The sequence below is a fragment of the Amblyraja radiata genome, chromosome 5, assembly GCF_010909765.2.
Source record: "Amblyraja radiata isolate CabotCenter1 chromosome 5, sAmbRad1.1.pri, whole genome shotgun sequence".
NCBI lineage: Eukaryota > Metazoa > Chordata > Chondrichthyes > Rajiformes > Rajidae > Amblyraja > Amblyraja radiata.
Window position 1 is genome coordinate 66,384,835 of NC_045960.1, and position 23,979 is coordinate 66,408,813.

The 23,979-nt window shown below is 41.5% G+C and overlaps 1 protein-coding gene across 18 annotated transcripts in view; it reads left to right on the forward strand.

The window, feature by feature from the left end:
* Positions 1–23,979, forward strand: part of dtnb (dystrobrevin beta) — a 448,064-nt gene that overhangs the window by 399,340 nt on the left and 24,745 nt on the right. For 10 of the 18 annotated variants that reach the window (XM_033021441.1, XM_033021431.1, XM_033021442.1 and 7 more), the window contains 3 exons: positions 9,329–9,488; positions 11,075–11,083; positions 11,195–11,284. In XM_033021441.1, the coding sequence (XP_032877332.1) occupies positions 9,329–9,488; positions 11,075–11,083; positions 11,195–11,284 (259 nt within the window). The remainder of the gene's footprint in view (positions 1–9,328; positions 9,489–11,074; positions 11,084–11,194; positions 11,285–23,979) is intronic. The other 8 variants (XM_033021443.1, XM_033021435.1, XM_033021436.1 and 5 more) reach the window with 2 other exon arrangements.

Genomic DNA, 23,979 nt, shown 5'->3' on the forward strand with positions numbered 1-23,979 from the left:
TGTTTTTATTAACTGCACTGATGGTAACTGATCGAGAAACATTTTTTTCATTTCATCTGTGTATGTTAGTACTCAGTTAAAATGACATTAAAGTAAATACTGAATACTGAATACCAACAATCAAGCACCATTTAGACTAATCCAATACTAATCCCATTTTATTAAACCCACATTCCTATGATCTCTTCCAAGATTCTACCATCCACAGACACGCTAGGGGAAAGTTACAGTGGTCAATTTACTTCCCGACATGCATGTCTTGGGATGTGGAAGGAAACTGGAGCACTCAGGGGAAACCAGACTGTGACAGGGAGAACATGCAAACTCCATATAAACAGCACTGGGTGACTGGATTAAATCCAGGTCATTGGTGCTGTGAAGCAGCTGCTCAACCAGCTGCACAACTAGCTGCACCATCCTTTTCCTGATCTCACAACAGAACATGGTTCCTGTCTGAAATCCAAAACTGTATTTTTCAGTGAAACGTATACTGATCCTATAAACTGTCTTCTACAATTTTGTATTTGTATAATCCCATGAACCTTGTAAATAAACAGTGATCTGTGTATCAGACCTTTGGGTATTAGGTGTTCTGGCTACAACCTTCAAAGTACCAACCGAATAAAATCAAGAAATTAATTATCTGAGGATTTTTTTAATTACTAAATGTGAATGGTTTTAGCCAGCAAGCAACCAATTGCATCCATATCTATACGGTGCTGTGGAAGAGGTACACAGGCCTCAGGATAAAAATCTTCCCAGAGCAGCACGGAGGTTTTTGACATTTATGTTTGTTGTTCTTTGAACAACAATGATCCACTCCATTGTATACATTTCACATCATCTCCAATCTTTGCTCTTACCAATTCAGAAAAATTGCCATGACACTGAAATGCATTACCTGCATTACTAAATAAATTATATATCCTTACTATGTCCCAAAGCGCTTTGTACCCACTCTTGACGTATTCACACTTCAACAACATAAGAAACACAATATAAGAAATTCCATCAAAAGGACTGGTCTTTATGGAATCTTGCCATATATTTAAGGAGGAAGAGAAGTCTGGGTCTCAGTTGAAAGGTGCTATTTTAAGTCACGTATGATTCCACCAAAGCATCAATCCAGACCAAGTTTTTGAATCAAACATGCTCTTCTAACACAAATACAAATGGTGCCAGTGATTCAACTGATTTCATCATTCTTTATTTGAAACCAACTGACTTTTCTATTATAAAAATAAATAGTTGGTTTACTTTTAAGATAATCTGCAAATCTGCCAGATCCATTTGATGATGATTTTGTAATTCTTAGTTCCATCACAATAGAAGTCGAATGAATTGGGGATTACATGACAATATTGTTTATCATTCCACGTTTGTGTAACTACATTGTTCAACTGTGTTTGATGTCAAACATTTTGATGCTCAAATCGATTAAAGATACACATTGTTTAATGAATATCAGACTTGAGTAAAAACATGTGAGCAAGACACTGTTATAAGAAAACAAACCATTATTTGTAATTTGTTTTGAAAGATAATTAACACCTTTTACTAATTAGTGAGGAAGGATCAACAAAAAAGAAATTTCTTTCAGATTTCAGCTGTCTTTTGAATATCCAATTTTTTTAAAACTCTTTTCATGGTTGACGACAACAACAATGGTCCTTCACTCCTAGGCAATGTTAGAAAACTCCATCGCTTGGTATATACGGTATGACACAGGATTATGTTTTTCTGTAACAACATCTTTACTCTTATAATAATCTTCATATTATGACCAATGGAATGTAAATATAATCCTAACAAAATTCCTACGCTAAGATTCAAATTCCTTTTCACTGTTAAGTGAAATTATATTATCCTCGTGCAAATTATTGTTTTCCTATCTCAAGATTGGATATTTAAAAACAGAAATAATAAACTTTAGCAATGATTAGGATATGTCTCCTGTTTAGTTCCTTGATGAGGAATTTGCCAACAGGCATATATATTCTCACTATATGCCATATTGCTTTAATTTACTACTCATTAAACTATTTAAAATTGTCCAAGCATTGAAAGGATAGACAAGTATAATCCAGGACACCCTGTAGAGATAAATGAAGTCTTGCAAGCAATATAAAATCCAGTTTTTAGCGACACTAACAAATTCACTCATTTACTTTGCAGGCCACCGGTGATCTCTTTGATGTTGGCTTTTCATTTTTTATTTGGAAATGTAAAGCTGTTTCCATAAAAATGTGTAATTATGTTTAAAATGCTCAGACCATACCAATCAACCAAGCATAAAGAGTGGTACCTATCTTACTTTCAATAATTCCAGCACTTTTATACATATTCCTCATTACTGCAGATTTTAGGATGTAAAACTGCTTTTCTATGCATACTGAATCCCATAATCTTGTTCAACATGAACTCCATGTTTACCACTGAAATCTCCAGATAACGTCAATGTGCTGAGAGTATACCCATGTCTAACTGGGTCAAAACAACACCCCTAAGTTTATTCCCAAAACCCAATTGTAGTAGGGAGTATCTTGCTGTTTTAAAGATTGGTCATAATAGATGTGAATGTTTTCATATGTTCTCCTGTGATGAAAGATGTTGGATAGGACACTGAAACCATAAAATATGTTGGAAAAACTGTATAAATAACCACTCAATCTAAAATTGTAGCAAGTGTGGGAGAATCCCTGCAGAACAATCTCCCACAAAGCCCCATACAGGTTTCTAAAAGTCTCAGTCAAAGTAGCACCATTGTCTTCCTATTTTATGTCCAATCAGAGCCAGCAGCGATGGTGCTGGCAACGATCATGTGAGAAAGTAAATATTAAAAAATGGTAATTGTTGAAGTTACTGATCACTTTCACAAAACTCCCACCACAAAAAAAACAATTTCTGTGAACACTACTACTACTTTAATGAATGAAAGGTGGGAAATGAATCATAACCGAATGTTAATTTTATCGGTATGTCCACAGTTGTTGCAGGAAAGAGTATTGATCAGCAGATGTCTGAGTTGGTGCAAAGGTCATGTGGCCGTATGCTTGTGTTCAGAAAGCAATTAAATGGACTCTTTTATTTCCAAATAATTAATTTTGATTTAAGTTGTGAATGTATTCAAAATTTTAGATTAATTTTTAATCTAAAATGTTGTTTGTTTATATAATCTGATTTGTGAATTCAATATCTCTATTAGTTGGTCAGATTGAGTAGTTCCACTTGTATGAGCATGTTTGCTATCTTGAAGGGAACTGTTCACCTGTTGGATGAAACAAAATCCAATTCTCACAAGTCATTGTTAATTGCTTAAACAGGAAAAATCCATGACATGCTGAACTGTACAAGAAAAAACATTGTAAAGTAATGTAGAATAAATAGCTTTATTATTTTGGGGGAAGATGATTGATCTTTGATAGTTTAAAGAGAGATAACTCATGACAGTGTGAAAAATATGGAATGTATAGCATAAAAAAGGTTGAAACAGAACCACAAAACATGCATGCTAGAGATTTAAAAAAAAACATTTTTGTCAGTAAAATGTGGTGATACTTTACCATGGAAAACATCCTTTTTTTTTTTGCAATGGTAATAAGTGAATACATCTTATTGCCAGACTAAATCCAAAGCTAGCATTGTTGTTCATTCCTACCTTACCCAGAGGGATCGATGAGCATTTTTGGGAAAGGCCCAGTAGTTTTATCCTGGCACAATGTTATGTTTGAAATTTAGTTGCAACATCTTAAAACCTGTTGATGAATAGACTGGTTTAACTGCATTCATAATTGATGAAAGATGTTGGATAGGACACTGGATAATTCGGTATTATTCTTCAAATTGTCTTGTTGAATCTGTTACATCCTTTGATCCTGAAATTATTAGACACGTGCATGGTATATGGTTCAATATCTATCGCCTCTGAAGGATGCAATGCAGAACTCCCCCAGCACATCCACCGTGTGATGATCATGTGCTGAATCTATAGCGTGTAGCTTCAGTTTTTGCACTAAATCTTTGGGGGTTACAGCCATTTGGTGAAGGGGAACTCTGTGGAAAAATAATCCAAGTAATTTGTGTTTCATTTGGGATTCGTAGTCAGTGAGGTTGAACTTGCTATTGGCAGTGGCAGGGATTAGAGGTGATTCTAATTCGATACATATTACATCACAATAAAGTATTACATGTATTTTTCAGCAAGGGATAAATATCACAGAAGTTGAAATGGAGATTATATATTTTTTATTTTCCCATAATAACCCGAGGAATGCTCGCGCTGCCCCACTGTCCACATTCAATTCTCGTGCCAATCATGTGTCACGCTGATGTTTAGTGGATTAGTCGAGAAGTAATGGATACCACAGAGTGATTATAAGGCTGAAGTTGCAATCAAATGATATGTAAGCTGTTAAAACAGAGCCGGAGCACTTCTTGATGAAATATTATACAATCCCTCTGCCAGTCTACTGCCATAAACTGTCTTAAAAAGTTAAAATAAATGTTGTGGGAATTATTTTTAACTTTATTTTATTTGTTTGTAATGATTGTTGTGTTCATTTTGTGCAGCTGTCACTGTTGTCTCTCACTTGCTGCAGTGACACTCCAGAGTGACTACAGTGCATTTCAGTCATTAATCCGGGTCTATTGACAAAATGTTCCTCACTGGAGAATGTGCTGCAGTTGCACTGAGTGATTAAACTGTTTGACCCGGTGAAGGTTGCAGCTGGAATTTATGCTCGCACCTCCCGATCACGATTGCAGCATCCAGCCAGTGTCAACAGTGCTGTTCAGCGCCATGCTGCCAATTCACACGGTACCATTTCAGGACTTGCTAGGATCAGCTGAAACTTTCTGGGATGCTAATTATAAACCACATCGTGGACAGCAGCTCATTTGTTGAAAATCGTTCCGCTGGTTTAGGACGTTTACAGGAGGCTGTCGTGAATCAGACGAAAAGAGCAGGCAACACAGTTCTTTTACGTGTCAGGATGCCTTAGTCAACAAAGTGAAGAGGAGCAGAGAAAGCCCTCTGTGGCTTGGGGCTAAGGAACCATTTTCAAGTCCATTATGAAGCAATTGGAGAATATTCTGTGACACGACTGACTTCCACTGTGGAGATTGGTGTAAAGTTTGAGGAATCAGGACGCAATTCCCTTGCTGTAGGATTCCCAACCTTTTACAGTCATTTATTTGTTTGTCTCGTCCAAGTAAGTTTTAGATGAAGCCACACTCAAGAAATTGGTTGGATACATGACACTGGTATATGAAATTGAATGTCAAGGGGAATTATTTAATATGTTTTTGGAGTTGTTTTTTGACTGGCACTTGAGGCAAGAATGATTCCCACTGCTCATCAGCCCCAGATTGAATGCTTTACAGCTTTTGCTTGACAAGAGCCACGTTGATGATGTTCAGGCTGCATTGGTGAAGTAAAACCGATTAATGAAGCACATGTTCATCTGGAGAGGACATTGATCAACACTTCCTGACTTCGCCTTTCTCTTCAGTAACTGTAACGACATATCTGTTCACGTCAGGGTGATATTATGCAGGTTGATAGAAATGAATCATCCTTTCTGTAATGTGCCTTCAGATTAGTTCAGCCATTGAAATCTCTTATTTACTATTGTATTAATGACTGCTGCAGCTCTGACTACAAGGCCACAGTACTTTGGTTGTTGGAGCTGTGACTGGAGTTGAGAACCAGATATTTGAGAGATGCTCACTCAAGAATGACATGTTGTTATGGAAGGTGGTAAGCTGCATCTGGTTGTAAGAGTGAGTCATACAGGCTCCCCAGTACATGAGTTTCAGCATCTCGGTTTTCTGCCTGCAGTGGTTGACTTTATATATTCAAGGAATAAAGCCCACTACTGTTCCTGTTGAAGTTGAGATTTCTAATTGGCATCCCTAATGATGTGTGATTCCTGTCAACCCACCCTCCGAACCATGAGGCAGTCTGTAATGTTTGCAAAGCCATGTGTCAGTGCTGTCTGCTACTGTAGTGGCAGTGATATATTCCCCTAATCTTGAGCAAGTTTGTAATCCCATCATTCAAGCAACAGAGCAATGCATATTGGGAGAGATGACCGATATCTAGTGCAACAACCAGAAAAGAATTTAAGGCGAATAAATTAATAGCAACACTTACCTTGGCTGACATAAGTCCACACAGAGCAGTGTGTCTACAACTCTGCTGACAAGTGGTAAATCCAAGCAAACATTGTCTTTGAGTAACTTCACTGTTTTGGATACTTTAGATACTTGGGGGAGTGCAGAGTAGGTTCACCAAGTTAATTCCCGGGATGGAGGGACCAATGTATGATGAAAGAATGGGTCGACTGGGCTTGTAGTCTCTGGAATTTCGGATCAGAGGGGATCTTATAGAAACATATAAAATTCTTAGAGGATTGGACAGGGCAGTTGCAGGAAAAATGGTCCCGATGTTGGGGGAATCCAGAACTAGGGGTCACAGTTTTAGAATAAGGGGTAGGCAATTTAGGACTGAGATGAGGAAAACCTTTTCACCTAGAGAGTTGTAAATCTGTGAAATTCTCTGCCTCAGAAGGATTCACTGGATTTCAGAAGAGAGTTAGATTTAGCTATTGGGGTTAAGGGGTATGGGGAAAAAGCCAGAACGGGGTACTGATTTTGGTTGACCAGCCATGATCATATTGAATGGCGGTTCTGGCTCGAAAGGCCGAATGACCTACTCCTGCATCAATGTTCTATGTTTGTCAGGTGCATGTGAAATCTGTCAACATGGTTTTGTCTTTTCCCCCATCATACCACAGGGACAGCCACCAAAGCTCTAATATTTTCTTCAAACAGCTCGATTACATCAGGAATTCCAATGACACTTACCAGTTTCTATAGAAGTACCATAGAAAGTATCCTATCAGGTTGTATCACGGCTTGATATGACAACTGCTCTGCTTTAGACCACAAGAAATTGCAGAGACTTAGGCATGTAGTCTAGTCCATCACACAGACCAGCCACCCCACATCAACTCCATCTACCCTTCAGACTGCCTTAGGAAAGCAGCCAACATAATCAAGGACCATTCACACTCTGATATTATCTCTTCCCTCTCCCACCAGGTAGAAGATACAAAAGCTAGAAAACAACATACCTCCAGACGCAAGAATAGCTTGTTTTAAAAATCGTGAACAAACCTTTGTAATATATAGGTTGAATGCATGGACCAGAGTAGGGCCATCAAGAACCAGAGGATGTAGGCTTAAGATGAGAGTGGAATGATTTAATGGGAACCTGAGAGGCAACCTTTTCCTCACATAGAATTGTGGGTATATAAAACGAGCTGTCACAGGAAGTAGTTGAGGCAGGCATTTAGATAGGTACATGGATAGGAAGGTTTATGGGGATAATGGCCAGACATGGGCTGGTGGGACTAGTGTAGGCGAGGCAACCTGGTCAGTGTAGACAAGTTGGACCAATGGGCCTATTTCTGTGCTATATGACTCTATGATCTCTCGTATACTGAGGATTCCTGATCCTCCAATCTATCTCATGGTGAACCTTGCATTTTTGTAAATATGTATTTCCTCTGAAGTTGTACAATATATTCTGCACTCGGTTTCCTTTTTCTTTTTCCACTACCTGTTATACACGCACGATATGATCTTCCAGGATAGCTTGCAAAACAAAACTGTTCACTGTATCTCGTGACAATAATAAGCCAATACCTCACTATCAAAAAAAAACTGGTCACTGCAAGTTCAGCACAGCTCCCTTAACCCATCAATTGAAGAATTAATTCCCAAAAATTGTAATTCAATATCTGTACCTTTAATGCATTACACACGCTGGATCAACATGGCCTTGTTTGGTAGTTCATTACTGAATGATGATTAAGATCACCATTTGCTGAATCATTCTTTTCATTAAGGTGTGCACTGTTACATACTATTCAATTTGCTGGATAGCAAAACCTTCAGAAATTTAATTTATAGCAAATCAACTCCTTGGTGTTTGAAACACTGGTGCGATTCTGCACAATTTCTCAAGCTTCATTTTTTACTCTTACCTATCATTGTACCTTATTGCAAACCATTTGCTTTGTGTCAGTGGAGCTGCCATTTGCAGTTCCCAATGCATTTTACCATCTGATTAGTGAATCAACATTAAAGCTCATCTTTAGCCTCAGGTGTTTGGGCTTGTTGTGAGTGATGCTCAGACGTCTCATTGATGTGTTTTTTAACAGCTCTGCATGTTTCCTGAGCGGCTGGAGGACAGAGGCAAAATCTCTGTTTTCTGTTGTAAAAGTGACACTGTGCTCTCTGAGGTTTATTAATAACCATATTATTTCAACCATTACATCACCACCCTCAGTAAATCTTGACCATCTCGCAGCATACGATCCAATCAGCTAATAATGTACGGCAGCAATATGTAACTTTCAAGCCTGTCAATACTAACAGCGAAAGGTGAGCAAAATTATTAGCTATTCTTTTCTGTCTGCAGCAGCAGTAAAATGAGGCTAATTGTACCCACTGGCCATCTGCTGCTGGCCTGCTTCCATATGTCTGAGGCAGCAAATATATTGACAAAGCAGGTCTTTCAGGCTGTTGCCATGAAACAGCTCTACACTCGTTTTTTTGTGATTCTGTTAATGCCTATGAAAGGCCATTTGCCTGGTTCCACGAGCAGAATTAATGGGCTTCTTGAGCTCTGATGTTGCACTTCAAATGTTAAAGAGTAGCAAAATCTACTGTGCCAGTACATGAAAACATGAGGCCTCCAGAAAGGTATGAGTGCTGGGGATATAAAAGGCAGGTTTGTCCTAATCTGTTATTGGAGGATGGGCTATTTAATTCAGAGCTTACTTGGCACACAACCATGATTAGCCAAAGTAGATTTATAATAAGTAATCAATAGGCACAGGACAAGTCTGGTACATGACCTTGTTTTAGTCAGTCATTCCAAAGTCTGTCAGTGGCGTGGAACTTATTGAGGTAAATGTGTTATTAGGAGGGGGCAGCAATGTATTACTATAGCTGTGTTTCAATGCATCAAATTAAATGACTATCATAGAGTAATGGTGTAACACTCATCTTAGATGTGAGCAAATGCATTTAAATAGAAATTGGTTGTTTTACACAGTAAGCATTTTGAGAACTAATGCTGACTATAAACAGTGTCGAGGTAGTAATTCTTACAGGTCGGCGTGTAATTACTTGTTTTATTCGTGGTGATCTCAGAAATTGCCGAATTGCTTCAAGGAAGGCTGGCGTGGCTTTTCTGTTTATAACATTTTATGAACTGGGTTTTAAAGTGAACATGTTCTGTGTTCTCATTGTGTAGGCTCAAGCAGCTGGTTCGCCTCGTTCATCACCCAGCCATGGTGCCAGCCGCCCCATGCCAATGCCTGTGAGGTCAACGTCTGCCTGCTCCACACCAACCCATGGACCTCAGGACTCACTGTCTGGGGTTGGTGGAGACGTACAAGAAGCTTTTGCGCAGGGTGAGTAGTCACTTTGTGAAACGTTAATTACCCTGTCCTTGCACTGTTGCATGCATGTGTTATTTTTCTATTTGATTGATAAGGTGCCATTTTTCTGTGTATTTGTTTGCTGAATTTAAGGATTTATATTATCAAAGGTACTGTCAATCATACTATTTTATTTAAGTATGACTGAAATATTCCCAGTGTCGTGATCTTACAGAAGCAGCATCAATGCAAGGATTTGCTGTGGTAGCAGTAATTCTGATTGAGGCATATTTGTGTGTCGGTCGAGAACCAAAAGGAGGAGAAATCTGTGAAGGCCAGGGTATTTGGATTATTGCTTCAGATTTCAATATCTATATCTATAATTAGATATCTCTTAATTTTCCATTTGTGGTTCTGAACAACTATCTATTGCAATAGTTTATACTTAAACTTGTAAAGGTAAAAAAAAAAATGGCGACTGAAACTAAAGGACAGCAGGTGTTTTGAGATCTAAGTTCTATGATATTTGAAAGTGGTAATCTTTCTTTTTGTATGTTGCTTTTAATTTCCAGCAACCTATTATGTGATAAATGCTTAAATGGAAATTCTGCTTGAAGATAATTTTATTAGTTCATTCCCAGGATGTTTAGTTTATAGGTACAGCGCTGAAACAGGCCCTTCGGCCCACTGGGTCCGTGCCGACCAACGATCCCCACACATTAATACTATCCAACACCCACTAGGGACAATTCTTTATTTTTATTTTTTACATTTACCAAGCCAATTAACCTACAAACCTGCACGTCTTTGGAGTGTGGGAGAAAACCGAAGATCTCGGAGAAAACCCAAGCAGGTCACGGGGAGAACGTACTAACTCCGTACAGACAGCACCCGTACCCTTAGTTGGGATTGAACCCGGGTCTCCAGCGCTGCATTCACTGTAAGGCAGCATCTCTACTGCTGTGTGCCTAGGTGCCTTGGGACAGATTTTAGGCTTCAGTGTGATGCTGTTTCCATAATGTGCCAAGGTCGAGAATTCTGGACGTTGGGCAATGAAGTGATAGCAATTTTTACCATAGATATAACATTGAATAATATGAAGGTGAACCTGATATTACTGTACATCTGAAGAAGGGTTTCGGCCCGAAACGTCGCCTATTTCCTTCGCTCCATAGATGCTGCTGCACCCGCTGAGTTCCTCCAGCAATTTTGTGTACCTTCGATATTCCAGCATCTGCAGTTCCCTTTTGAACATTACTGTACATCCTTCTTCTTGATTGCAGAGGAAAAGCTAATTAACTATTCTTCCGGAGTTGCTGTAGATTGTATTCACTATCAAGTTCCAATAGTGTGGGAAATGACATAGTATCATTCAAATGAAGTGTTTTGAACTATGCTTTGAGAGTTTTGGATGGCTTTGTGGCTAATGATAAGAATGCCATCCAAGTCATGACTTCAGCCTTGGGGAGGATCAACATTTTCCTTTGCATTTAGCAGGGAGAATAAATAAGCCTGGGAATCTTGCTCTTTCAGTGGTGCATGTCTAATAGTTACATTCTCCATCCCATGACCTCTCTCTTTTTCTCTCATCATGCTCTGTCTTGGAAAAACCATCCTAGAATCTTCAGGTAATTAAAGCACAAATCTGAAAAGCCCTAATTTACTGTGCAGATTGTCTAGTCAGAGGCATGGATTGTTCACCAGCTTGAACCTGCGGATCTTTATTTAATTTTCTGCAGGAGCTCGCAGAAATCTGCGAAATGATTTGTTGGTGGCAGCTGATTCCATTACAAACACCATGTCCTCGCTGGTCAAGGAACTCCATTCAGGTAGGGGCATTCATTGAAACTAAGCACAGGCATGAATGAATCCTCCCACTGTCCTAAACAGTTACCCTGAACTGATATTTGTGGACTTTATTTTCAACATAGTTATAATAGTTTTTTTTTAATGTACCATAAAGCGAATATGATGTAAGACATTGGTGCGACTTGATGTAAATCACTTGAGACTCTTGAGGAGTAATGATATTTTGCTCAAATTGCTGGGAGGGAATATTAACTAGTTTTGGGGATTAGACATAACTACTTAACTTTTCATTTTATAAGCAGTCGATGGAGTCTTGCACCCCACGCCAGAGCAAGGGTGGTGAGATTTCACTCAACTCACAGATAGTTCCCAACTTGTTAAGAAGTGTACCTACAGCAATGCAAACAAAGAGGCATGCTTTCTGTCTGGACCTATTCGTGGTTCTTACTGCAAAGGCACATTACAATCCAAAATATACCTACATCGTGCTTGTTTTGGAGAAACCACAAAGCAGATTGTGCTGCCATCCCATGACTCTTAGTGTATTGTTCTGCTGTGAGAGATGGTGTTAATTGCCAACTCCTCCTCACAGAGCTATACTAGTTAGTGGTTAGTGGTTTTTCAGATAGTGAAGATGGTTGTGAAAGATTGCAGCAGGATTTGGATCGATTGGCCAGGTGGGCGGAGGAATGGTTGATGGAATATAATACAGCAAAGTGTGAGGTGTTGCATTTGAGGACGTCGAACAAGGGCAGGACCTACATAGTAAATGGTAGGCCTCTAGGTAGTGTTGTAGAGCAGAGGTATCTAGGAGTACAGGTGCATGGTTCCATGAAGGTCGAGTTGCAGGTAGATAAGGTGGTCAAAAAGGCTTTTGGCACTTTGGCCGTCATCAATCAGAGTATTGAGTATAGAAGTTGGGGGGTCATGTTGCAATTGTATAAGATGTTGGTGAGACTGCATTTAGAATATTGTGTTCAGTTCTGGGCACCGTGTTATAGGAAAGATATTACCAAGCTTGAAAGGGTTCTGAAAAGATTTACGAGGATGTTGCCAGGACTAGAGGGTGTGAGCTGTAGGGAGAGGCTGAGTTGGCCGAGCTCCTATTCCATGGATCGCAGGAGGATGAGGGGAGATCTTATAGAGGTATACAAAATCATGAGAGGAATAGATCGGGTAGATGCACAGTCTTTTGCCCAGAATAGGGAAATTGAGGACCAGAGGACATAGGTTCTAGGTGAAGGGGAAAAGATTTAATAGGAATCCGAGGGGTAACTTTTTCCACACAAAGGGTGGTGGGTGTATGGAACAAGCTGCCAGAGGAGGTAGTTGAGGCTGGGACTATCCCATCATTTAAGAAACAGTTAGACCAGTACATGGATAGGACAGGTTTGGAGGGATATGGACCAAGCGCAGGCAAGTGGGACTAGTGCAGCTGGGACATTGTTGGCCGGTGTGGGCGAGTTGGGCCGAAGGGCCTGTTTCCACACTGTATCACTCTATGACTGACTCTATCAAGGGTGCAAACACTGTGCTGGAGTCAATCGCCAGGTCAGGCGACATCTCTGGGGAACATAAAAGTATACCTCATATTCTGCCTGGCTAACACAACCCAATGGAATGAACATTGGCCTCTCCAATTTTTAGTGATTAACCAACAAACGTAACTTTCCTACCTGGTATCATCCTTTGAATGTGTCTTGATCTGTAACCTTCTCTGCTCTACAAACCAGTCAATCAAGTATTCATTCACCTACAACACTGGACCTACCTGATTAAGTCTGAAGAAGGGTATCGACCCGAAACGTCACCCATTCCTTCTCTCCAGAGATGCTGCCTGTCCCACTGAGTTAATCCAGCATTTTGTGTCTACCTTCGATTTAAACCAGCATCTGCATTTCTGTCCTACACCACCTGAGTAATGTTATAAACAGCCAATGTGAATTTATTTGTTATGCATTATCCCTCCTAGTAAAATATATAACATGCCAATGCAATTTACCTCAATAGTGTCCATGACATTTGATAATTAACCATAGAATCTTTCACACTTTCTTAAAGGGATTATTTTTACCTTGTTCCAGTCTGGCCTGTTTCAGTACACATGCCATCTTCTGCAGTAGTTGCATCTGCATGATTCATTCCAGATTTCATCAAGGATTCATCTTGTAACAGTCGCACTTCGATTCTTTAGAACATTATCTCCACTCTTCACTTTTGTACTTCCTATTATCTTTAAAATCTCATGAAGCACCCATTTATTCATGGCAATTACATTCTGGAGTTTAATTTAGTGTAGTTTATTGGCATGTGTACTGAGGTACAGTGAAAGGTTTTTGTCGTGTGCTAACCAGTCAGTGGAAAGACAATATGTGACTACAATCAAACCATCCACAGTATATAGATGCATGATAAAGGGAATAATGTTTAATGCAAGATAAAGTCCAATTAAAGATAGTCCGAGGGCCTCCGATGAGGTAGATAATAGCTCAGGTCCGCTCTCTAGTTATTGATAGGATGGTTCAGATATACACAGTATAACAGAGTATATGCACACTTTTCCCAGAGCTGGTGTATCTAAAACTTTGTGTCATGGTCTCAAAATAACGTGTAAATGATCAGCCAAAATCCCTCTGAACAGGGAGCAGATAGGAAAAGCTGAATGGCTCACACTTGCTTAAGTTTCTTTTGTCCTTAGTTATCCGTTGTCGGCTACAAGACCTAAGCAGTCACACCGTTTTTTTGTCTATAGAATTGTTTCCTCTGTTAATGATTATTAATTAATTGTTGCGCTACATAATGTCCTATTTTAGTGGAAAAGTGCTACCAAGATGTTTTGATGAGAAATATTTCAGCTTTAGTAGAGGCACTAGTAAATTTGAATTCAGTAGTTCTTTATTGTCACATGTACTGAGGTACATTGGCATTCTTTTTTTGCATACAATTCAGTAAAGTATTACTACAAATAAGCACAATCTTAGATCAAGTACGAAGTGTAGAGTGGTAATCCACTGAGACAATATACAAGAGTCGCCATATTTGGTACCATTTTCAAAGTCCAAGTTGCTTTAAGTACAGCTAGCCATAAAGGCTCATTGTCCTGGTGGCGTTGCAGGGATGGCCTGGCCAAGCAAAGGTCTAGGCACCCTCCACTGCTACTCCACTGCTCTGTGCCACTGCAGGCCACTTGTCCACGCATTTGGTCACTTGGAGCATCGCCTGACCCGGTCGAACTGAAGGCTGCTGTAGGACCTCCAGCTGTAGCCTCGGTCCGGATCCTCACATCAGCCAGTAATTCTCTCTGATGGACTTTGTCCGCTATAATTTAAGGCCGTGGTATTGTTGCTGAGGATGTTCATGAGCCAGTGCTGGACTTCCCAATCAAATATCAAAAGTCCAACCTTTAGACCAAAAACAGTGAAAGCTGTTACAAAGTCTGGGATTTAGACAATGACAATTTCTCAGCCCAGGAAGGAATGACAATGGGAATCAACTGTGCAAGAAAATAAGGTGTTAATAAGGCCAAATAAATGATTTCCTCTTCTGCACCAATATGTTTCTTTTAGAAAAGAAAGAACAAGGCAAGAGCATAAGTGCAGGCATCATAAGTAACGCACGCTATTTGTGGAATTCCCTGCCACAGAGGGCAGTGGAGGCCAAGTCACTGGATGGATTTATGAGAGAGTTAGATAGAGCTCTGGGGGCTAGTGGAATCAAGGGATATGGGGAGAAGGCAGGCACGGGTTATTGATTGGGGACGATCAGCCATGATCACAATGCATGGCGGTGGTGGCTCGAAGGGCTGAATTGCCTCTTCCTGTACCTATTTTCTCTGTTTCTAAAATTCTAGTGAATTCTTCCTTGCCTCTTAATTGATCTTTGTCGACTGCATCTGTGAAACAGACATGGAATTGCCACCACAAGAGTAAATAAAATGTTGTGACATTATTATGACTGGCTGTCATTAGAATAATAGATCTTTTTGTAAACTGACACAAAGCAAAATTGGATATATGTCTTCCAATGCTCAAATGTTGCAGACTCGCAGTTTCTACATACATCCAGAAACTTTCCATTGTGGAGTTGACACCTCCACATCCATAAATTTAACAAGATGTCAGTTTGAGTCAGTAGCAGCATTAAATTACATATAAATCATATTCTGTCATTTTTATAGGTTGAAGCTGTATTGTTACACTAATAGTCATGACCAAGTTTAGTTTAGAGATTTAGCGTAGAAACAGGCCCATCAGCCCACCGGGCCCATGCCGACCAGCGATCCACGCACATTAACGCTATTCTACACTACACACACTAGGGACAATTTACACGTATACCAAGCCAATTAGCCTACAAACATGTATATCTTTGGAGTGTAGGAGGAATCTGAAGATCTCGGAGAAAACCCATGCGGCCACGGGGAGAATATACAACTCCATACAGACATAGTCGGGATCGAACCCGGGTCTCCGGCGCTGCAAGCCCTGTAAGGCAGCAACTCTACTGCTGCGCCACTGTGCCGCCCAGTTATTATGTCAAAGCAGCGAGGCCTTGGCATCAGCCTGGCACAAAAACTGGACAGTAAAATCACCAACCTAATAAGGAATAGAATCAATTGGAACCATCTAAAGGAGATAGTTATCTAGTGATTCCCATATTTACAATAGTCAAAGCTGGTGTGAATCCATCTCAATTACTTCTTAATTGAAGGAAGTTCCTTTACTTTTTTACAAAGTTGACTTACTAAATTAAAATGTTAACCAGTGTTTGGATGCTGTTAACTGTAATTTTGTTTGCATAATTAAGGCCTGCAGTAAGTGCAGTTTTATCTGATAACGTTACTGTAATACAGATTTGGTGTCATACTGGAAATGGGGCATGCGTTTCAAATACATTTGTTCTTTAAATGCCTTTTCTAAAAATAACAGCTTCATGCAGCTGGCCTTTCTATCTTTAAACCGTTTTCATCTATTACAAAGGAGACAAAGGACATTTATTATCACAGTTTAAGGATAATGGGGAAATCTTTTAGGATCGAGATGAGGAAAACAGTTTTCACACAGAGTGGTGAATCTCTGGAATTCTCTGCCACAGAAGGTAGTTGAGGCCAATTCATTGACTATATTTAAGAGGGAGTTAGATGTGGCCCTTGTGGCTAAAGGGATCAGGGGGTATAGAGAGAAGGCAGGTACAGGATACTGAGTTGGATGATCAGCCATGATCATATTGAATGGCGGTGCAGGCTCGAAGGGCCGAATGGCCTACTCCTACTCCTGCACCTATTTTCTATGTTTCTATGTTTCTATACACCAAATGGTGTAGTGAAATTTGACTTGCCATTGCAGCACACGAATAAAGATAAGACACAACATTAAAGAATTTAACAATAAACATAAAAACATAAAACCATCCCCCCACAATGGTTCCCACTGTGGGGGAAGGCAGCAAAGTCCAGCCCCATCCCCTGTTCACCCATAGTCGGGCCTATTGCGGCCTCCGCAGCCAGTCCGATGTTTTCAGGCCCTCTTGCCGGAAAGCTGGAAATCCGGCGTCGGGTGAACACTCCTCAGCGGCTTGGAAATGTCTGGAGCGGCCGATTCCTCCCCGGAGACCGCGGCACCCGTAGTCCTCAGGCCGCGCTGGCTGGAGCTCCGACTCTGGCGATCTCAAATCCCAGACTCCGCGGAGTTTTAAATCCAGCACCGCCCGCAGCTGGACGCCCGCAGCCACAGCTCCTCGGATGTTAAAGTCGGCGGTCTCAGCACTCCGGAGCCTACCGTACGGCGACCCGGGCAAGGCATCGCCCGCTCCGTGTTGGTGTCCCAGCGTTGTACCTCCACCGAAGCTGTAGTCCCGGCCGGTCCCGACAGGAAAGGCCGCTCCAGTCCGATGGTATGCTGCGAGGAGGGGGGGCGAAGAAGCAGCTCGGAGGGAAGCTGCCTCTCCGACCAGGTAGGGACTAGGAAATAAAGTGTCCCCCTTCCCCTCCCCCCACCCACCACATAAAAGACTAAAAGACCTCCAAAACAAACACGAACTCACTAACATTTTTTTTAAAGGGTGAAAGGACTAACAGCTGCTGGCAGGGCAGCCATACTCGATGCGCCCACTACGAAGTTTTGAACAGGCAACTGAGTGTGATCATACTATAATTTCACTGATCAACCTGCACACCTTTAAACAATGTCTGGTTATAGATTTGTGTTAAACCCTTGGTTTTGATATAAAAATAGAAAGCAGAACAACCACACATCAGGACCTGATGATGGCATTTCTTGGCAATAATTCACTCAAGTCTCCCAAAAGGCTTTTATAGCTTGCACTTTAACACTTCCAAGATGTGTGTTCTCATAATCAATAACTTTGTGTAAGATGAGGTTTGATTAGCCAGTCTGTAATCTTCCTGTTGGGGTCCAGTGTACCATTGAAGTACTATTTGAAGTACTATTTCCAGTACTATCTGGAATAGCCACACTAAAGTTTATTGTTGGCTTCAAAGTTGAGCAGCCCAATTTCTGATAATCCTCAACACAGAGCTTTTCTAAATGTTGATAGCAGACAGTGTCATGATTATACAGAATGGAAAGGGGTCTTCAGCCCAACCTGTCCATGCCAACCAAGATGCCCCATCTAAACTATGAGGCCCATATCCCATCAAACCTTTCCTATCCACGTACCTGTCCAAATCTCTTTTAAATAATGTTATTGTACCTGCCCCAACTACTCCTTCTGGCAGTTCTATATACCCGCCCTCTCTGTGTGAAAAAGTTGCCCTTCAGGTTCCTATTACATTTTTCCCCTGTCACCTTAAACTGATTCCGCTCAAGTTCTTGATTCCCATACCCTGGGAAAATTACTGGATTTACAACCTCTTTCCCTCATAATTTTGTACATCTCTATAAGATCAACTATCCGTCTCCTGAATTCTAAGGAATAACGATCGAGTCTGCACAATCTTTCTCTAACTCAGGTCCTCAAGACCTGGCAATAACATTGAAAATATTCGCTGCACCCTTTCCAGCTTAATGGCACCTTTCCTACAGTGATGATAACTGAACACAATATTCCAACTGCTGCCTTACCATCATCTTGCACAATTGTAACATAATGTCATCATTTCTCTATTCAATTTCTGATTGATGAAGGCCAGCCTGACAAAGTCTTTAACACCACTGCACCCATCTACTTTCGATGCCACTTTCAGGGAACTGTGTGCTTCTATTCCTTGATCCCTTTGCTCTGTAACATTCCCCAGGGTTCTACCATTCACCGTGAAGGTCCTACGATTGTTTGACTTCCAAAACATGCAACACCTCACACTTATCTGAACTAATCTCCTTTTGCCATTCCGCTTGTCCATTTGCACACTTGCCCAGCTGAACAAGATCCTGATGATCCTGATTCAAAATCTCAAATCAAATTTGTGGGACATGATCTTCCGTGCACAAAATATATGCTGGCTATCCAACTGCATGGATATCTTATCCCTCTGAATCCTCTCCAGCAACTTTCCTACCGCGGATGTTGGCTTACTGGTCTTTAGTTCCCTCATTTTTCTTAACAGCCCTTCATAAATAGAGGCACAATATCAGCCACCCTTCAGTCTTCTAACACCTCACGCATGTCTAACAATGATTAATATACCTCTGCCAAGATTCCTATAATTTCTTCTTTAGGTTCCCATATGTCCTTGGATATATCTGATCAAGCCCAGGAAATGTATCTACGTTCACAAGTCTTGTAATGTCCAGCAATGTTTATTGAGGACCTTTGCCATTTCAAAAGTTCCACACATAGATGACCACTTTGGTTTCTGAAAGACACTGTTTTCTCTCTGGCTACCCTTTTCCCCTTCATATCACTTGAACTCTAACTATCACATTTTTAAAAAGCATCCCTAATTTCCACAAAGAAGTTGCTTCAATCAACTTTTGCAAACTCCTGTCTAATACTACCAAAGTTGGCCTTACCCCAATTTAGAATCTTAACGTGTGGATCAGCCCTGTCCTTTTTCCATTTTAAAGCTAATAGAACTGCGGGATTTGGAATTTGAGTTGAAATTGGAATACTTTATTGTCACATGTGACTAGGCACAGTGAGATTCTTTGCTTGCCTACGCAATGTATACAGATAGCCACCTTCAGCGCTGACAAAGTTACAAAGCACGCCGGCTCCCCTTTTGTCCCATTCTCCCCCCAACAGTTCCCCCAAGACACTCCCCCCTCCTCTATTGTCCATTGTTGTCCCTCACGGCGGCCCCCCCCCCCATGCCGAGTCCTCCATTGTTCTTCCAGCTGTCTTCCAGCTGTCTGCAATTTCCTAGCATATTTGTTCCTCTAATTCCCGTTGACTATTTGGGGGGCTTTACATAGAAACATAGAAAATAGGTGCTGGAGTAGGTCATTCGGCCTTTTGAGCAAGCACCGCCATTCAAAATGATCATGGCTGATCATCTAAAATCAGTACCCGGTCCCTGCATTTTCCCCAAATCCCTTGATTCCTTTAGCCCTAAGAGCTAAATATCTCTCCCTTGTAGACACCCAATGAATTGGCCTCCACTGCCTTCTGTGGCAGAGAATTCCACAGATTCACAACCTTCGCAGTCCTAAATGGCCTACCCTTATTCTTAAACTGTGACCTCTGGATCTGGACTCCCCAACATTGGGAACATTTTTCCTGCATTTAGCCTGTCCAATCCTTTAAGAATGTTATATGTTTCTATAAGATACCCTCTCATCCTTCTAAATTCCAGTGAATACGAGCCCAGTCGACCCATTATTTCATCATTTGTCAGTCCCGTCATCCCGGGAATTAACCTGGTGAGCCAACGTTGCACTCCCTCAATAGCAAGAATGTCCTTCCTCAAATTAGGAGACCAAAACTGCACACAATACTGCAGATGCAGTCTCACGAAGGCCCTGTACAACTACAGTCCTTGCTCCTTGCTCCTCCTTGCTCCTAAACTCAAATCCTCTTGCATTGAAGACAAAAGGTGCCATTACCTTTCTTCACTGCTTGCTGTACCTGCATGCTTACTTTCAGTGACCTATGTCCAAGCACACCCAGGTCTCGTTACACCTCCCCTTTTCCTAATCTGACACCATTCAGATGCAATACCTGTCCCCTTACCTCCCCACTCGACTCCATCCAAGGACCTAAACAGTCTTTCCAGATGAGGCAGAGGTTCACTTGCACCTCCTCCAACCTCATCTACTGTATCCACTGTTCCAGGTGTCAACTTCTCTACATCGGCGAGACCAAGCGCAGGCTCGGTGATCGTTTCGCTGAACACCTCCGCTCAGTCCTTCTTAACTTACCCGATTTCTCGGTTGCTCAGCACTTCAACTCCCCCTCCCATTCCCAATCTGACCTTTCTGTCCTGGGCCTCCCCCATTGTCAGTGTGAGGAACAGCACCTCATATTTTGCTTGGGTAGTTTACATCCCAGTGGTATGAACATCGACTTCTCTAACCAAATAGCCCTTGCTTTCCCTCTCTATCTCCTTCCCAGTTCTCCCACCAATCTTACTGTCTCCGAGTACATTCTATCTTTGTCCCTCCCACTCCGCTGACATCAGTCTGAAGAAGTGTCTCGACCCAAAACATCACCCATTGACTTGGCGGCACCCTGTCAGGTCCCCCCCCTCCTTTTCGACAGCCCTCCTGGTTCTCAGTGCCACGACCACTGCACTTTCACTCATTTATCATACTCTTGTTCTCCCGGACGATCCTGAGGTCATCCAGTCACAGCTCTAGTTCCCTCCCTCAGTGAGTCAGGAGGGAGCTGCAGCTGGATCCATCTCTCACAGATGTAGTCCTCAGGGACATTGGAAGTCTCCCTGATTCTTGCATCCTGTGGGTGAAACATATCAGTGCCCTAACTGCCTGCTGAACTAAGGCGAAGGAAGAGTCACATAAAGAAAAACACACCTTATATTGCCATCATCCTCCACTCTGCCTCCTTACCAAAGCCTCTCCAGTCAAAGCCTCTGCACTTACCGTTAAACACAGCACTTTGCCTCAACACACAGCCTTTCCCAATAGGTAATCTCTGCTGGTGCTTGTCTCCCTTTATACACCATGTAGCGGTCACACTCGGGCAATAACGTGTTGGGAGGAACTGCAGATGCTGGTTTAGACCGAGGATAGACACAAAATGCTGGAGCAACTCAGCGGGACAGGTAGTATCTCTGCAGAGAAGGAATGGGTGACGTTTCGGGTTTGAAGAAGGGTCTCGACCTGGAGCGTCACCCATTCCTTCTCTCCAGAGATGCTGCCTGTCCTGCTGAGTTGCTCCAGCATTTTGTGTCTATATTCTCGGACACAAACTGTTGCTTTTTAAACTTCCCACACTGCCCCTCCTCTCAGCTGCTCGCTCACATGTGAAAATAATAGACAAGTCCATGTTTATCCATTTCAGTGTCTAAAAGTAGATTCTGTGCCCATTGGTCAACATTGGGTTGCTAGGCAACTTCAACGCTTTTCTGGATATGTGTTTTCCACTTCTATTGGCTGGTTAAATATAAACCTGAAGTGACATTTAAACCTCCTGTGAGGCCGTTGTTGCTCTGGGTGCACTGAGATATATGTTTTTGATTATGTGTCCTTTGAGGATAGCACCCTTACTTCTTCATTTCTTTTTCCTTCATCATGCAAGCGGTTTTATGTCTCCATCATTAAACAATTGCTGCTTTCCTGTATAAACAAAAACATGATCTCTCTGACAAAGAAAGGACCGGAGATTTGCAAACGGTTCACAGCCAACGAAGCAGTTCTTTAACATCGTCATTTATGTCATGTGGGCAGCTAGCATCAATGCAGCAATGCTGCAGCACTGCGCTATTCCCCAGTGTTGCACTGCTGTCCCAGATTATGTAATGACTTCTGCCCAAGATACCAGTACTATACCTAGCCAAAGCTACATTTGTGGCTATCTATGGCAACAAATTGCAGCAATTCTAAAACATTACCTTGAGATGGTCTTTCTGTATCAATTTTTATAACTGTTCACATCTCAAATCATTTGACAGATTTCTATTGATGTGCACCTCCTAAACTGTCCAGTAAAAAGCCAATCTCATCTGTTTGTTTGCTCTGCAGAAGTGTGCTTGATGCATTTTCAGTAGAAAAAAGGAACTGCTGATGCTGGTTTACAAAAAAGGACAGTGCTGGAGTGCTGGTTTTTGAAAAATGACACAAAGTGCTCAGTGGGTCAGGAGCACCTCTGGAGAACATAGATAGGTGGCATTCTGGATCGGCACTCTTCAGACACAATGATAGGTGAAGTTTCAGGTCTAGACCCTTTTTCAAACATGGATATATGATGTTCTGGGCCAGAACCCTCATTCTCTTTGGAGCCTCTCAGCCCTATTAACTCCTTCAGGCTCCAATAGAACATCTGATTTATTGATCAAGCTTCTTTAAAATGAATAATATTATTTTGCACTTAAAAAAAATAAATCAAACTGAGCATAGGATGTTGTGGCGTGACCCTCATGTGAGACATAGATAAGGTGAATAGCCACAATCGTTCCCCCAGGGTAAGGGATTCTAAAACCAGAGGGCATCGATTCAAGGTGCATGGGATAAGATTTAAATGCACCTGAACGCAATATTTTCACACAAAGTGTGGTTGGTACGTGGAACAAACTGCCAGAGGAAATGGTAGAGGTGGATATATTAATAAATTTGATTTGAAAGGATATGGGCCAGGCGCAGGCTAGTGGGTCTGGCTCAGTTAGATGACTCAGTCGCCATGGATAAGTTGAGCTGAAAGGCCTGTTTTAAGGTGTACAGCTCTATGACTGTACAGTACTCAGCCTTTTATCCATTGATGAATTTCTGTTATTGATACCAATTCAATTGCTGTTTTTCAAACCTCAACTAGCTTGGTCATCTGACAACATTAGCATTTGACCCTCTATCCACTTCCCTACCATGAATCCTTCAATGTTGAACAACATTGAAGGAGCATTCAGACAGGCCATGGTTTTGTTTGTCACTCGTTCTCAAGTAAATATTCTCAAGTAGGGTGATATGGTGGCACAGTGATAGAGTTGCTGCCTTACAGAGTTTTCAACGCCAGAGATCCGGATTCGATCCCGGCTACGGATGTTGTCTGTAAGGAGTTAGTACGTTCTCCCCATGACCTGCGTGGGTTTTCTCCAAGATCTTCGGTTTCCTCCCACACTCCAAAGACGTACAGATATGTAGGTAAATTGGCTTGGTAAATGTAAAAATTGTCCCCAGTGTGTGTAGGATAGTGTTAATATGCAGGGGTCACTGGTCAGCACGGACCCGGTGGGCCGAAGGGCCTGTTTCCGCGTTGTATCTCTTAACATAAAAAGGTTAATCATACAGATTTTTTCGTAAGATGTCATAATACATGGGTACAAAATGCTGGAAGAACTCAGCGGGACAGGCAGCATCTCGGAAGAGAAGGAATGGGTGATGTTTTGGGATGAGACCCAAAACGTTAACCATTCCTTCTCTCCAGAGATGCTGCCTGTCCTGCTGAGTTCCTCCAGCATTTTGTGACTATCTCGATTGAAACCAGCATCTGCAGTTCCTTCATACTCATAATAGTAGATATTCTTTGTCAGTGCCTGTTTGGAATCCTGGAAATATCTCATTCTATAGGCCTGGGCCCACACTTTAATATCTAATTTGTAGATAACGTACCTGCCACCTTCTGGCTTATGAATTCCCAAAGATTG